Source organism: Equus asinus, chromosome 12 (genome assembly GCF_041296235.1).
Source record: "Equus asinus isolate D_3611 breed Donkey chromosome 12, EquAss-T2T_v2, whole genome shotgun sequence".
NCBI classification, from domain to species: domain Eukaryota; kingdom Metazoa; phylum Chordata; class Mammalia; order Perissodactyla; family Equidae; genus Equus; species Equus asinus.
The window spans coordinates 68,727,415-68,744,551 of NC_091801.1; the positions used below are offsets into that span (position 1 = coordinate 68,727,415).

At 43.7% G+C, this 17,137-nt stretch overlaps 1 protein-coding gene across 3 annotated transcripts in view; it reads left to right on the plus strand.

The window, feature by feature from the left end:
- Window positions 1–1,107: 1,107 nt before the first annotated feature.
- The window catches only part of FER1L6 (fer-1 like family member 6), a 159,025-nt gene continuing 142,995 nt past the window's right edge, over window positions 1,108–17,137 (plus strand). For all 3 annotated transcript variants that reach the window (XM_070481554.1, XM_070481556.1, XM_070481557.1), the window contains exon 1: window positions 1,108–1,197. In XM_070481554.1, coding sequence (XP_070337655.1) covers window positions 1,175–1,197 — 23 coding nt within the window. In that variant the 5' untranslated portion in view covers window positions 1,108–1,174. The remainder of the gene's footprint in view (window positions 1,198–17,137) is intronic.

Consider the following 17,137-nt stretch of genomic DNA (forward strand, 5'->3'; position numbering starts at 1 on the left):
GAGTTGGTCTGGCTGCCCGGTCGAGCCCACTGTTGACTAGCTGTGTGATTCAGGCAGGTCTCCTCTGTTTCTGGGCTCCATTTTCTGTCTTTCTCTAAACCCAGCGCTTGCACTGGACTGTTGGTTTCCGTTGAGCTGTGCACTCTCCGAGATGGCGATCTCGGGCTGTGGAGTTAATGGAGTTCTGGGAATGCGTAGGTTGCACAAGTCTGAAGGCTGAACACACGTCTATCATGTACGTGTATGAGGATGCTGTTGTAAGTAATAAAATGCAGCGAGGAGTGTCATTGAATTTTGACTAATTTCAGTCATGCTTTTCTTAAGTAAAATGCAATTAAAACTGTTATTGAATTTTTACCAATTTTGATCATGATGATTTTCTTAATTAAAATGTAACTTAAAATGTTATTGAATTTTTGCTAATTTTGGTCATTGTGGTGTTCTTAATCAACAGATACTAAATATTCTGTTAATACTGGGAAAGTCTGAACATATCTCACCATCGCAAAGATTGAGAATCCCAGATCCAGATGATTTATTGGGTTCTTTCTCGGTCTAATATTTTGTGATTCTCAACTACAATGTCCAAAATAGCAGCTATTAGCCACATGTGACTATTTAAATTTGAATTATTTTTTAAAAATTCATTCCGTTGCTCTAGTCTCATTTCAAAGACTCAGTAGTCACATGGGTAAGTGACTACCACGTTGGTCAGCGTGGGTGATAGAACATTTCATCATTGCAGAAAGTTTTGCTAGACAGCCCTGTTCTAGGAGAGCTGAATGATCTTACTGGTGTGTTTTCCTTGAGATGAGATGATCTGTTCAAAGAATTTTCAGCAGATTCTGAATTTGAGGCTTGAAGGCATTTAGCCTTTCGTGCTGTCATTGAAGGGAGTGAAGACAAATGCCACCAGGTGGGAGGGGTTAAGAACCCTGACAGAATGATCCAGTCTTGGTGGGACAGTTTGCTTTTGTGCCTTTGATTGCACTGGGTGACATGATGCTCGAGAACAGCCACACACACCAATGAGTGTTGATTCAGCCACACCCCCGAAATAGCCTCACCCACCAGATAGCTCTGAAACTCAGAAGCCTCTGCCCAGGATCTGGATAAAGCCAGACACCAGGATTTTGCTGGTTCCTACCCAGAGAGGCCACCAAGAAGAGGAAGAATGGACAAGCCATCCAAAGCCAAGTAACGTATTTCCTTCTAATGGGAAGGCTTTTGGGTGGGGCCAGAGCCAACAGGCTGGGACCTGGGGGCGAGGGTCTCCCTTCAAAAATCCTCAAGGATTAACTAAGACTCAAGGCTTAGTAAGCAATGGTTAAGGACCAGGGAGGGACAATTAGGCCTGATCATGCAGTTAAGAGAGACGTTCCCCCTTCTGTTGAGAAAATAGATAATATACATTGTAAAAAAACTTAGAAAATGTAGAAGCTATGAGGATTTTAAAAAATCACTCATAATATCACTGGAGATAACCATTGTTAACATTTTGAACATTAAAAAATTTTTTCTTTACTTTCTTGAACCAGACTATAAAGGGTTAATATTAAGTGCTTTTGTTTTCTGACACTAAGGCCTTTCCTTATTTAGCTGCACTAATGGATAAAGGCAACTTAAGCCTGTAGTTTCTCTTCTCTCTTTGGTCCTCTCCTCCCACTACGAAGTCTCCTCTCTCAGTTTGTAAATGACAGGTGAGGTCTTTCCAGTCCTTTTGCGAGAACGATGTCCACTGGCCTCCCTGGTAGACTTGCGGAGGGAGCTCCGCTGGGGCTCCACCTGTACCTCGCGACCATGATGGCCCTGGGGGCGGTCGGTCAGTAGCGTGGTTCAGAGCTGGCCTTGGCTTTTCACGTTGTTTGGTGCTAGATAAAAGGGGTCTTGACACATTTGTATCTTTTCACCTGCAAAGCGATTTGGTAGAATGACATGGGTACGTCATCAGCTCAGATTGGGACAGGTTTGGGGTTCTGGTACAAGATGGAGCTACTGAATCACTTAAAAAAATTCAATCATTTATTCAATATTTCTGTTGTGAGTACTGAGTCCATAAGGATGAATCAGAACAGATTCTACTCTCAGAGTGCTTACAGAGAAGTGGCATTGGTCCATAACACAATAGGTGCTTATGATTTGGCTGTAAGTATTATGAAGGGGTATGCTCAGGGTACTGTGGGAGCCCAGCTCAGGGGAGACATTTCATCCACTTTTGGAGATTAAGGAAGGCTTTTCAGAAGAAGTGCGTCTAAGCTGAGACGTGAAAAATGACTAGGAAATAACGTTCTTGAATGCGGAAGTGGAAGTGAAGGTGAGGGAGAATGTTCCAGACAGAAGGTAAAGCATAAGTAAAGGTGAGGAGGTGAGAAAACATGTAATTGGAAATGACAAGTTGAGTAGAGTACATACAGTATCTATTTTGCATATTTTGCTGGCAAATGCCAGGGACAATAATGTTTGCTTTAGGACTGGCCCATGTTGATCTCTGATAGCACATTTCCCTTCCTTCCCAAGTGTAAGTGCCACTGTTTCTAAAGAAGACCTGGGTCAAGGCCACCTTCCTCAGGCAGCCTTCCTAGGTTTCCTCTGGTGGAAATAAACTCTCCCTCCTCTGAATTCCCATAGTGTACTTGTCCTCTCTGAACTTTATACTTCATACAACAGTTACTTACAGATGTCTCTCCTTCTGCCTTCCTGGACCACGAGCAGATTGAGGTCAGGGCCACTCTTACGGCCTCCCAGAACCTTACCTGGCGCCAAGAACAATGATGAGCTTAAACAGCTGCGTGTGTTCAGAGAACGCTGCTTATGACCAGGACGGGTCTTTGGTGCTGCTGTCTCGTGTTTTTTCAGATTTTAGGTATCCTCTCCCTCACTGCCATCATTCTTTCCTCCCTGTGCCTGCCCTGACCCCCTGCCACAGTCAGGCTCAGGGTAATTTTCTGGAGAGGTTGATGGCATTTGATTTTATTGATTCATGCAAATTGGATTCATCAGGATGAAGGTTTTAAGTGGCATAATAAGCAGTGCCTGGAATAAGGGCTCTGCTATGAGTGGAGAGGGAGCAGAATTTCTCACGTTGGTAGTCACCCTTTTAGTGTTGTGGAGGGTTTTTAGCAGGGCTTGTAGCCAACCATGATGCACTCGTATGGCTGCATTAGTTGTTAAAGTAACGAAATAGTTCCATACCAGTAGTAGCTGAGTGGTTCCTAGCTTGAGCCCCCAGAGCCATTCTGACACCCAGGACCCAATTACATCCAGCAATTAATGGGTTAATGCCTGGCATAGCAGGACGTCTCCAGGATCCTGCACTTGGGCCATGGTTGGTGGCATTTTGATAGTGACTTTGCTATTTTGACTATCACCCCTGATTATCAAGCATATGTCTGTCAGTGATATTAAAGTATTTCCTCCGGGAGAAAACAGATTTTGGGGTGCATTTTGGATAAAAGAGAGCTGATTAGGAAATCATATACAGTAATGATTCCAACCGTTGATTTTATCATTTAATAACTCTATCACTTTAGGCTTGCAGCTTCATCTCTTCTCCTCTGTTTTTCTTGTCTGTAAAAGAGAGAAAAGAATTCATTCCTTCAATCCATCCATCCTTCTATCCATCCATCCGCCCATCCATCCATCCATCCATTCATCCATCCATCCGTCCGTCTATCCAGCTATCCGCCCATCCATTTATCCGTTCAACAAACAACCGTGCCAACACTAACCTGGAAATGTTGCCTAATGATGACCAGACAGACATTTAGGTAATGCAGTTTGGGGACTAGTTTTGAATCTAGTTTTGCAGCTTAAATGAGATGTTGAAAGCAAAAGCCTTTTCAAACTCTAAAGGACTTCACTACTCTTGGGGTCATTGCCACACCAACAGCAGCATCTGTTCCTCAGTATTTACTCAGGGAACAGGCTGGGGCATTTTGTGCCATACAACATTCTGTAAGGCCCTTCAGCTCTTCATTTATTTATGACATTTGCATAAGTCCTGCATAGTGCCCAAAGGGCTATGAGTCAGTCTCCATTTAACTAGTACTTGATGAGAATCTCGTTTTTCCAGATGCTATTGTTTTTCTAAAACAAAAAAAGGTTTAAATTTTTACTGAATGTAAAAATAATATATAGCCTTTATAAAAATGTAAAACAATACAGAAAAATGTACAAATGAAAGTGAAATTAATCCCAAATTTCACCCCCCAGAGATTAACACGTCTTTTTGATGAAAAATCCCTTCAGGCATCTTTCTGTGCAGTTTTTACATAAACTGCATCATATTGTACACACTGTTTTGTAACCTACTTTTCCTCTAACGATTATCAACATACACTGAAAGTTCTATTATCTATCGGGTGGATGATTGAAAAGAAGTGCTTAATGTTAAAAAGTGCTATGATCTCTATGATTTCTTTTATTATAGCATTTGAGGATTCTATGAGTGTTGAATCCTTTTCTTGCATTTTCTCCTTGAACTAACAGAGTTTGTGTTTAGGTCTTGTATGGTGGCACTTTTCAGTTGAATAAATACATACTTGCATTGCCATTGTTCATGACTACGTGGTAGTCCATTGTATGTACAAAATTCATTTATTTAATTAGTCCCCAGTCAACGGATATTTATTTCTCATTTTTGGCTAATGTAGTGTAATTCCATAATAAACATCCTTGTGTATTCAACTTTACCCATTTGCAAAATTGTACAATCACACCCTCAGGATAAATTCCTAGGAATGAGAAGCCCGAGGTGAAAGGTTTTTAAATTTTAAATCGTATTTGAATCAGGGGCTATTAAGGGACAAGAGAAGTGTACGTTGTGAAAGCTTGAGGTTTAGTTGGGACGATGGGACTTGAAACTCATGGCCTACTCATAGAACAGTGGGAAGGTGTTTAGCTGAGACTGAAGACGAATGTTGTTGGGTGAAAAGGGTCATTGAATGCCAGAAGAAGTTTTAGAGAAGGTGGATGAAGTGACCTCGCTTTGGAGTCCTTAGAAATACCTGGACCCTCATCAATGAGGGTGTCTCTTAGAGAGTCTCACCTGCAGGCAGAGGGAGCGACGAGATTCTTTGAAGTGAAACAGATATTTTGTGAGTGCCCTGTCGGTGCCAGGCATGGGATACGGAGGTAAATACACCTGGCCCAAGGCGGGAGGACCCACAGTGGTCAACAGGAGTTGTGATTCAAAGGGGACATGCCCTAGTGGAACCTCTCTCAAGGGGCAGACAGCACAGTGGCTCTGGGTGGACGGAGGGGCAAGCAGGTGGAGAGAACACTTGTCACCAGAGGTGGGGGCTAAAGGATGAGCAGGAACTCCTCAGGCAGGTCCCAAAAATCTCAGCCACACAAAGGCTGAAGGCTAGGAGAGTGTGTGGAGCACTGTGGTCCATCCAGTCTGGAGCACAAATCAGAGAAAGCAAGGTTGGTCCTTAGAGGAGGCTGTTTCCCACACCTGGGATCATCTGCCTCGTCTCTTCCTTGGACTTCCTTCTTTCCTTTAGTGGTCCAGGCTGGGCTTCCCTGCAGAGAGGACTTGCTTTGCACCTACTCTTCATGTAGAGTAGAAATGTCCAGGAGGCGTATGACAATTGTCAATTGTAGAACCTGGTCTCTGCTTCAAGAGCAGTTGCACAGGGTCTCTACTTGCAAAGCTTCCTGTGGGTATAGCCTATGTCCCACAGCTGCCATGAAGGTGCTCGCCCTCGAGGGGACCTGCCATAGCAAGGCAGTGGCTGGAGGAGCTGCCTCTGCTCGAGGTCCAGAGCCTGGGGAACGCTAAACCCCATGTCTTTGGGCAGGGCTGGCTGCATAATTTGCAGGGCCCAATACAAAGTGAAAATGCAGGGCCCTCGTTCAAAAATCAGAAAATAAGTCCTTTCTGTCTTTCATGCTCTCTCTTTCAACCTGTCATGGTGTTTTTTTATTTATTATAATGCCATGTTGTCTCATGCACAGGGATAATCATGGGGTGGGTGTAGACCCTCACAAACGCCCGGGGCTTTGTCTGCCCTGGGGATGGTGAGCATGTGGACAAAAATCTGTCCTGGGGAGGCAGGGACTCAGCGGGAGGGACACACATGAGTAGAGGCTCTAAGACCTGGCACATGTGACATTGTCCCATTGAACCTCATTTACAAAACATAGATTCAAAGACAAAATTATGAAGAATATCAAGACGGTGACCTCAGAGCACCAAATCCTACCTGCAGGTCCGTGTCTGAGCCTGGGCCTCTGTGTAACTGTGCTGGTTGCAGTTCTCCTTCGTGGGGTCCATGGATGTCATTTTTACTCACTACCCAGCCCTGGGGCTCACCCCAATTCCACCAGAGTAAGGCCCCCATCAGGACTCTTGCAAGGCAGTACAGCGAGTGACAGGCCAGGCAACTGAGGGGATGGCGCTGGTATTGATTGACTTGTGATTGACCTCGGGCCAGTCCTTGAATCCTCCTATGACTCTGCTGCTTCCTATAAATTGATGGCTGTGCCCTCTAGCCCCGGGGGGTTGTAGTTCAGATCAACTGAGAAATCAAGTATTCTGAGAGTTATGCTGGGCTGTTATGAAGAAACAAGATTAGACTGGCTCTGTGGCCCCAAGTGTTGGGACAAGAGATAGTGACATGGTGGCTTTGTTGGGGAGTTGGAGTTGGGCAAGGAGACTTCATGGTGAGCCTGGGCAACCACTTAGCAGGGCTCCGTTGTGTAGAGAATATTCAAGCTTTGTAAAGGAAGATATCCTGATTGACTTTTGGGGTCTTTTCCTACTCCGGGATTTTGTGATTTCATAATACAGCTTTACACAAGGTAATCTTCATTCATTTACTCATTCAGCAAACTCAAATGTCAGGTACTCTTCCAGGGACTGGGGACAAAAGACAGATTGGGCAAGGTGCCCGCTGCTAAGGGATTGTACTCTTTTTTTCAAAAATTTTTAATCGTTGTAGAAAACACATACAATTTACCAACTGAGCCATTTGTAAGTGTGCAGTTCAGCAGTGTTAAGTATATGCACGTTGTTGTGCAGTAGATCTCCAGAACTTTCTCATCGTGTGAAACTGAAACTCTGTACCCGTTAAAAAACAGCTCCCCATTTCCCACTCCCCCTAGAACTGGCAACCACCCTTCTGCTTTCTCTTTCTAGGAGTTTGACTGCTTTGGCTACCTCATATGAGTGAAATTATGTAGTATGTGCTTTCTGTGACCGGCTCATCTCACTTAGCATAATGTCCTGAAGTTTCATCCACGTTGTAGCATGTGACAGGATTTCCTTCTTTCGTAAGGCTGAATAATATTACATTGTTTGTATATACCACGTTTTGTTTATCCGTTATCCATCGATCGACATTTGGGTTGCTTCCACCTCTTGGCTATTGTAAATAGTGCTGCTACTAACGTGGGTGTACAAATACCTCTTTGAGACCCTGCTTTCAATTTTTTTGGATACATCCCCAGAAGTGGTATTCCTGGATCATATGCTAATTCTATTTTTAATTTTTTGAGGAAGATCCATACTGTTCTCTGCAGTGGTTTGTCCTTTTACATTCTTGCCAATAGCAGACAAGGGTTCTAATTTCATCGTATCCTTGCCAACACTTGTTATTTTCTAGTTTTTGTTTTGTTTTGTTTTTATAGTAGCCATCCTAATGGGTACGAGGATTATCCTCTTGTAGAGGGCCAGGCATGTCAACAAATGCAAGCAGTGGGGTGGATCTGGAGTGGGGTAGAGGGCAGGAGAAGGCCTTATGGAATACGCAGGGGCAGAGGTCAGATCTCCTGATGCTGCTGCTACCAGGAATGGCTTCACTTGACCCTTGGGCTGAGACTTGAAAGATCAAGCCCCTTGCTGGATGCCATTGATTTGCTGTGAGGCCTTGGGCAAGTCAATTCATCCGTTTGGGGCTCCATTTCCCCATGTCTGACAAGATGCGCTGGGCCAGGCAGCAGAAGAAAGAAGGCGTGGGGTTGTGAAACAGCCTGACCAGTTTGTTTACCTCCCTGTGCCTCAGGTCCTATGACTTCTGGGTAAAGTCAGGGTGTTTCCAGAACTGAGGGCTCCAGGTCGCCCTGTGGAGGCTTTTTCATGGCTGATCTGAAATAAGCCAGCCGCTTCCTGCCCCTTTGTGTGCACCCTGCCACCTCACTGGCCCCTGCTCCCGGCAGCTGCCACCTGTGCACAATGCCTGGTGGCTCATATTACCTCGCTTGTAGGTGTGGGAAGCTATGGGATCTTGGCTCTCGGGGCTGGCTGCTAACTGCAGGCAGGGGACATTTGTGCCACATGGCAGAAGGCAACATTTGTGGCTGGGGAGAGAAGCAGCATTTCTGTCTGAGTCCTTGGAGGGTAGATGGGCTTGAAGGAAACAGGAAAAAGAGGAAAACTTCTGACCGAGGAAAGACTCTTCAGGTTGCAGCAAGAGCTGCTGGTCCTTCTCCCTAAGCCCTTCTCTCACCTCCCACCCCCCATAGCCAACAGAAATTGCCATGTTTTTAGATTCTAAGGTTCATGTTTTGGTCCACATGTTGGACTTGGGTTGTATCTTATAACCGAGGTGTGTGATTAATGTGGTACTGTCCTCCTGCAATTCCCCCCACCCCCACAAACTGCTTACAAATTGATGGTACACCTTGCTATTTTCTACTCAGTCACATTGACTCTCACAGCAGCCCAGTGAGGTGGATATCAAGGGAGGTTGGTGAAGACTCTATAGCTAATAAGCAATGGAGCCAGGATTTGAACCCGGATGGGCTCATCCAATGCCCTCCTTTCTCCTCTTCCACTAAATCCCACTGCCTAGTCTTGGTTTCTGAAATCACAGCAGCTGATGTTTCTAAAGCCCCACCTCCCCGCCATCCTGCCCTGCCTTCTCTGTTCTCAGTCTGGCCGCATCTTTTCCTGTTCCGTGGGGGGCATTGCTGCTCAGGCAGTCCTGCCCTATGAGCCCATATGCAGAATGGTGATGGAGGAAAAGCCATCTGAGCTAGAGGCCCAAGCAGATGTTTTTTGTCCCCAGGACTCCACAGCTGGAGAGAAAATGTCTGAATCGACAAGCACAAGCCACCAGCACGTTTTGTGTAGTCCTTGATGATGATGAGTTTTCACAGCAAGGATCCCGAAGGGAAAGGAAACCAATCCCATTTTCTAGCTGACAAAACTGAGACAGAGAGAGGTGAAGCAACTTACTCATTGTCCTTTGTCACACACGGAATGGGCATACAACACAGAGCAATCTGGCTTTGACGCTGTCTTAGTCCACTGGGGCTTTTACAACGAAATGCCCTAACCTGGGTGGTTTTAGCCACAAACATTTATTCCTCAAGCTCTAGAGGCTAGAAGTCCCACATCAGGGTACTAGCATGGTGGGGTGATTGGGGCCCCCTTCCAGGTTGCAGACTGTCAGCTTCTCATATCTTCACATGGCAGAAAGAGCATGACAGAGCTCTCTGAGGCCTCTTTTAGAAGGGCGCTAATCCCATTCATAAGGGCTCTACCCTCATGACCTGATTATTTCCCAAAGGCCCCACCTCATAATGCTATCACGTTGGGGGTTAGGATTTCAACATATGAATTTTAGGGGGATGCAACATTCTGTCTGTAACAAATGCCCATGCTTTTTTCATTTATTCAGATGAACCACATGAAATTGCCATCTGAATAGGCCAAATACAATTGAATATATATAGTTTTATATATTTCAACTTAATACCGTGCTGCTTCCACAAGGTATGGCAAAATTCTAGAAGAATTCCTGAGTGCTCAGAAACAGGTGAATAATGATTATGAGTAGCCTTATCTACTATTATATATATATATGTATTTTTTTTTCTTCTCCCCAAAGCCCCCCGTACACTGTTGTATATTCTAGCTGTGAGTGCCTCTCGTTGTGCTCTATGGGACGCCACCTCAACACAACCTGACGAGTGGTGCCATGTGCATGCCCAGGATCCAAACCAGAGAAGCCCCGGGCCGCTGAAGCAGAGTGCATGAACTTAACCACTCGGCCATGGGGCCGGCCCCTATTTTATATTCTTTTTAAAATCAGTAATCTAGGCATGATAATGATGATGGTGATGTCAACACAAAGAATCAATAGCCAATCTATAGATAAGAAAGATAGAGTGGTATTTATTGAGCTGAGGACTAGCCCAGATGCGCTATCTCCACCAGGGAAGAAAGCACCTCAGAGAAGTGTGATCTACAGCGTGGTTGTATACTGTTTCAGAACAAAGAATGTGCATCAAGCATGACAGGAATACAGTTTTCCCCCCAAAGTCACAAGATGTTTTGCTGCAGTTTAGTGCATACATAGCGGTCAACTTGACCTTGGTTCTCTGAGAAAAAAACCTTATCTTCAGAAAAGTACTGGTGTTGGCATCAGAGAAAGGGAGACATTCCTCCCTGTCTTTAAGGAGTGCACTCTCTGCTCTGCGAAAATGTTTGAAGCAGATGTGCAATGCATGTTCAGTGGGCCATATGTCAGGCTGCTCTAGGAAAAACAAGTTTTAGGCTGAATCAGATTCAAACCAGAATGGCTTCTCCATGTACCTCAATATGTGAAAACATTATTCTTATTATTTTCATCAGTGGTGATGATACTAAAGATAGCAGTGGGCTCTTATGGAACACTTAGCACACGCCAGGCCCTGTGCTAAGCATTGCCCACGCATTGTTTCATTTAACCCTCCCAACTATAAGGTGGGTACTGTTATTGTCCGTGTTTTTTACAGATGAGGAAACTTAAATTTAAGATTAAGAAAGTGAAAACATTCAGTTAAGTAGAATATTCAATTAATCAAGACACTCCCTGCCTTTCTCAGCCAGGCTTCCATGACAGGATTAAGTATTGTCTCTGCTATGCGTTGTGAATGGTACTAGTTAGGCACCTCCTCGGGAGAACTGAGAAAGAGTTGCACAAATTGCTTTCTGTGTTCCGTGGTTCTGATGAGGAAGATTGGACAGGAAAGGCTGCTAGAAGGTGCGAGCCCTGTTTCTCCTCTTTACTTAGTTCGGTGTCCCGTTCTCCTCCCTGTCCTCTCATGGTCGCTGTTAAAACTAAATGGACTGTGTGACATGGTGCTTTTAGGTTGTTCCAGTTCACCTATTTGTTTATATAAGATAAACTTTTGACTTTGATCTGAAGTTCAATACCCTAGAAGTGAAATCTCTAAGTTTTTAAAAGTTATATACCACATTACTATTATTTGTTATTGATAAGTTATATTCCTGTATTAAGGTATTCATATATTAGTTATGATGTTGGTTTGGCTGGATGTAATAGACACTAAAAACAGTGGCTTAAACAGATTGAAATGGACATTTCTCTCGTGGAATAGGAGGAAGGCAGGCCAGGGTGGAGATGGCAGCTCTGCTCCATGAGAGTACCCAGCACCCAGCTTCTGTCTCCCTTGTGGCTCTGACATTCCAACAGAGTTTCACTCATCTGCATGGTCTGAGATGATGTGTTGAATTATCCATGTCCCAAGTATCAGGATGGAGGAAAAGGCAGGGTGCAGCATGACCCTTTTCTTTAAGGATGGAACTGGAAGTTACAACATCACATTCCTCAACCTCCTATTGGCTAAAAGTTACTGCATAGCCACATCCAGCTGCAAGGCACCAGGCTGCAAAGGATTTTGGGAAATGTAATTTTGTAATTTTTGTGGCTACGTGCCCAGTTAAAAATTGGCCGTTCTATTACTATGAGACAGAAAGAAAAAAGGATAGCAGAGGACAACATTCAAAAACAGAGATGAACAATGATGAGATTAAATATACATAAATAGAAGCTTTAGTGTTTCCTTCCTGCACTGCAGTGGACGGTCTTGCCCAGGCCCCAGAGTGTATCTACCCTTCTTTGGAAACCATTGCCTTGCAGGGTTGTCTGGCCTTTCCCAGGCACATTTGAATGGCCCTCTGAAAATAAGAGAAAGCTTTCCTTGGAAATCAGCTCCAGGACCAGGTACATTATTTGTGGGGTCCAGTGCAAAAGAAAATACAGGATCCCTTGTTCAACAATTATTAAGAATTCCAAGATGGCAAAGGCAGAGCAATTAAGCAAGCATGGGGCTTGTCTAAGCATGAGGCCCAGTGCGACTACATAAGTCTTGTATCTGTGATGAAGCCAGCCCCACTCAGCTCTCACGGGACGGTGACAGATAAGGTGTTAAAGTTCCTACTGACTTCTTTTTTTTGTGTGTGAGGAAGAGTGTCCCTGAGCTAACATCTGTGCCAATCTTCCTCTATTTTATGTGGGATACTGCCACAGCGTGGCTTGACAAGTAGCGTAGGCCTGTGCCTAGGATCTGAACCCATGAACCCCCGGGCAGCCTAAGCAGAGCATGTGAACTTAACCACTATGCCACCGGGCCAGTCCCTGCACTGACTTCTTATGATCACCATGTAAGTTTTGGCAGCCGATGCTTATAAAATAATAATGTGTAAATCAACACCCAGAGTAAGACTTCAAGAGCTAAGCATTAGAGTTTGGTGGCGTGGTGGGAGTGATCCACTGGTGGATGCTTCAGGAATGTTTCTCAGACCTGGGATGCTAGTCACACATTCGTAGAAGTTAGAGAGAATCTGTCTTGTGACTTTATTAAGTGTTCTTTGCATGACTGCCCCCTGAAAGCAGGTTAGCACTATGGTTATTAATCTAGATGACTTGCTTTCTTCTGGATTCTGGGGCAAAGGCTGTGTCCCTTTGCCCTGGAAATAGTTGGCCCATTCACTTTGCCTGGCCAAATCGTCTGGTTCTGTGCGTGGTGACCAGAGCGTACACTGGAGGAATGTTGAGCTGGGGCCAGCTCTGGGGGGTCATCACAGAGAGGGCTAGACCGGGCAGGATGTTAGCCAGGTTATGGCTGAGGAGGAAAGTCTTTTCAATTATTAGGCCACGGCTGTAAAAAGGCAATATTGTGATGGATCAGAAACCCAGGACATCTGGAAGACCACTGGGAGCAGAATAGATACGGAATGAGGCAAACAGTACAGAATCTAAACTGTGAATAGCCATAACCTGGACCACCATCCCTATTTACAACTCCTAAGTCCATACAGCTCGAAAACTGAAAGTTTTCTCTAGGTTTGGAACAGAGTCTTTCGTTGTAGAACCTGACATGAGGCTACTTATTGTCTTTATCCCAGTTAATGTAAATGTCCACGTTTTGCTATGGAAATATTAACGCATTTGATTATAGAATGCTGGGCTAGACTCTAACGGTCAATTTTTTAATACTCTCCCTCTCTTTCTAAAATCAGAAAGATTTTGAATTTTATAACACACTGGGCTCCAAAGATTTTGAGCTTGTAATATATAACATACATTGAATATTTCTTATGTGCCAGGCAATATTCTAAGCGCTTTACATGTATCAATTTCTTTAATATTCACGGTACTCTATGAGATAGGTACCAACATTGGCCCCGCTTGACTGGTAAGAAATCTGGAGCCCAGAGGAGTTTTGTAATTTGCCTGGGGTCGTAGATAATCAGCCAATGGCAGGCAGTGAACAAAGAGAGTGTCTTGGGGGCCTAGTTTTCTATCACAGAAGTGAGTCAGACAGCTCAAGAAGCACCAATAACCAACTTCATTTCGGGGTAAAAAAATTATTAAAACTCACAGCTTGGCTGAAGTGATTGGGCAAATAAGTCATAATAGTGAATCCATTTCTTGGGCGAGGTAAGAGGCTCAAAGAAAAAAGTTTTCCTTCTACTGTCTAGGTCTGTAGTGAAACTGTTCAGCAACAGTCGAGTCTGTACCAATTCTTCGGGAAAACCAAGCGAGCTTTGAGTGGTAAGGATTGACTGAGAGAAGTCAGATCTTTTCATTTAAATATCCGAGGGGCAACTCAATTTTTGTTCAACTGGATTTTTGGCTTTGATTATAATAAATATACTATATTTTGAAAATCTTTACATTGGCTTTTGTGAAAGCGCTATTTGTCTTAGTAGAAAGCTTACTTCAATGCTTTTCTCAGAAGTTGTACTTTTGGTTAATAGATGGGTGGGCTGGCTGAGAGTATCTTATTCTATTGATACCTGCATTATTCAAGGCAGAATCTCAAACTCTGACAAAATAAAAATAGATTACATTTATTGCTGCTTCTCAATGTTCTACGCTTGTCTCTGTTAGAGAACTGAATTAGATTAGTTTGACAGGATTTGTTCTTTATGAAGCTTTACTGACTGCTATCTTACACTTCTGTACATCACTCTGTTTCTAAAGTTATTGTCTGATGATTTCTTTTCACTTTTTTTCTTTATGGAGATGATGCAATATGCATATCATGAATAATGCATAGTTTTATTTACATAATCGCTATGAATGATAAGGGTTAGACAGGAGTATTAATTTTGCTATTGGTGCTTGAATATGAATCAAGGATTTTGCTGATTTGTAAATTACCTTTTAATGAAATTTGGAAAAAAGGTTTCTCATCATAGTTTCTCTACAAATTCTTAATAAATGCTTACCTTGGCATACAAAAGTATCCCAGATGAATATTCCAATATATTCAATTTTTGGAGCAAAAATGATACTTAGATTAACTAATCCCACAGTAGCCTGGTGGTGATTTACTGAAGTTGTTTATTGCTGGTGGAATGGACCTTTGTTTTTCCTTTTGATTGCCCTGCACCTTTCAACTTCCTTTCCCATTTGTGAATTCTCCCAAGTAAAAGCCATAAACATGCTAGGATGCAGGCATGTGACCCAGGCTCCACCAATCAGACGCTTGCATTTGAGATTTTGAATTGAAAGCTAGTGATACAATAAGCAGGTGCAGCAGGGAACCATTCTGCTGAGGGAAAGGGCAAACAAGCCCCTTTTCTCAGAGAGGGCAGTTCAGAGGTCCTGGCAGTACCCTTGTTTCCAGTGTGGTGGATGAACGGAAGTATCTGTGTCTAGAGGTGGTGGTCTACCCAGGGCCCGTCTGTGGGGTGAGCTAGGCATCGCGCCTGGCTTTTTAATCTTCAAGCCTGGTTCTCTGGGCCTCCCCGAAAATGTGAAAACTATCATTCCTTTTCTATTTAATCTAACCAGGGAGGGTTTCTGTAGTTCGCAACTAAGAAATCCAATTAGTACAACTGAGATATGAGGATAATGACATTATCCTCCTTTTGGCTGGTGAAAGATATAAGTAGAACAAGGCTATTTGCCAAGGCATGCTTATAGCAGTCATCATTTACTTAAGCTAATTCACAATTGAGAAGCGCGCTCTAGAGAAGATGAGGCATACCCAGGCAGGGTGCTGCAAAGGGAAGTGGAGGATCACTGAATACTGGTGCAATGACTGGCCATGCATTTGGAGTTTACCAGTGGTCTTAGGAAAAGGAGTTAAAAGATGAACCATGAAGAGGTCCTGGAGAGAGATCTTCTGGAAGGTTCCAGGGTCTTGGCTTGAGAGCTTTTAAGAGCTGGTTGGAACAAAGAGTACAGTTTCACTACAGGCCCATGATTTAATTCTTCCACCCACTCATCCAACACATATTTATTAAATGCCCATTCTGCACACACAAAGTGTCAAAGAGATAGCGGTGAACAAGGCAGGGCCACACACATCTTTGTTTGGTGTTCTGGGGTTTCAAAGTATTTCCAGGTAGACACGAAGGAAGGATTCATAGCTATTTGTAACTGAAGACACTGAACACTGGAGAGCTGAGATGCTTTATTCACCATCACATAGCCAGTGAGTAGTAGAACTGAAAATCGAATTCAATTCTTCTGGTTCCAGAATCCTACATTCTTTCCAGGACGCCAGCCTCTCTTACCTGCCACAGCTCATATTAACCCAGACAGGTGCCAAAATATGACTATTTCTTCCCTTTTCTAGGAAGGGAGCCTGGGTTAAGGAAGGATTAAATTGGTAAATATAGAGGCGGTCTCTACTTTCTGGGGTTGTGGTCTTTTTACTACCCTGCATTTCTGCTACCCCAGGCTGCCTCTATCACTTATGTCTTGATTGGAAACATGGTATTGAGAGCTGTCCTTGATGGATGATACGCAGGGAAGAGAAAATACATTAGTGGTACATTAGACATCTTTGGCTGAAGGTCAGCTACCATAGAATGTAGTCAAGTGTGAGACTTGAGAGAGAGGGAACACAAGAAAGGGAACTCTACCTACTTAGCCATTTTTTCCCTGAGGCTGTGGCATTATGAATATGTGGTCTCCACCCTTACTGATACCAAGATAAGCATGTACCCAACTGAGTCATTCCTGTTATTAGACTGTCCCTTGTATTATGTTTATCCTACTAGATGGCATTGGTTTCTTTACTTTTTTAATTGAAATTTTTGTTGAGATCATTGCAGATTATTGAGAAATGTGGATAACATGCAGTTGTAAGAAATAATACGGAGTAGTCTTATGTATCGTTTATCCAGTTGCCCCCAAGGGTGACATCTCACAAAGATATAGTATATTATCACAACCAGGATATGGACATTGGTACACTCCACTAATCTTATTCAGATTTCCCAAATTTTACTTGTACTCATTTGTGTGTGTGTTTGTGTGTATTTAGTTCTATGCAGTTTTATCACCTGTGTTAGTTTGTGAATCCAACACTGCAGTCAAGATAGGGAACAGATGGGGCTGGCCCAGTGGTGTAGTGGTTAAGTTCATGTTCTCCACTTTGGCAGCCCAGGTTCATGGATTTGGATCCCAGGCATGGACCTATACGCCACTCATCAAGCCATGCTGTGGTGGCATCCCACATACAAAATAAAGGAAGATTAGCACAGATATTAGCTCAGTGACACTCTTCTTCAAGCAAAAAGAAGAAGATTGGGGGCTGGCCCCATGGCCGAGTGGTTAAGTCCGTGCGCTCTGCTGCAGGCGGCCCAGTGTTTCGTTGGTTCGAATTCTGGGCACGGACATGGCACTGCTCATCAAACCACGCTGAGGCAGCGTCCCACATGCTACAACTAGAAGGACCCACAACGAAGAATATACAACTATGTACTGGGGGGCTTTGGGGAGAAAAAGGAAAAAATAAAATCTTAAAAAAAAAAAAAGAAGAAGATTGGCAATAGATGTCAGCTCAGGGCCAATCTTTCTTGCCAAAAAAAGAAAAAAAAAAAAGGATAGAGAACAGTTCCATCACCACAAGGATCCCATGTGTTGACCTTTTATAT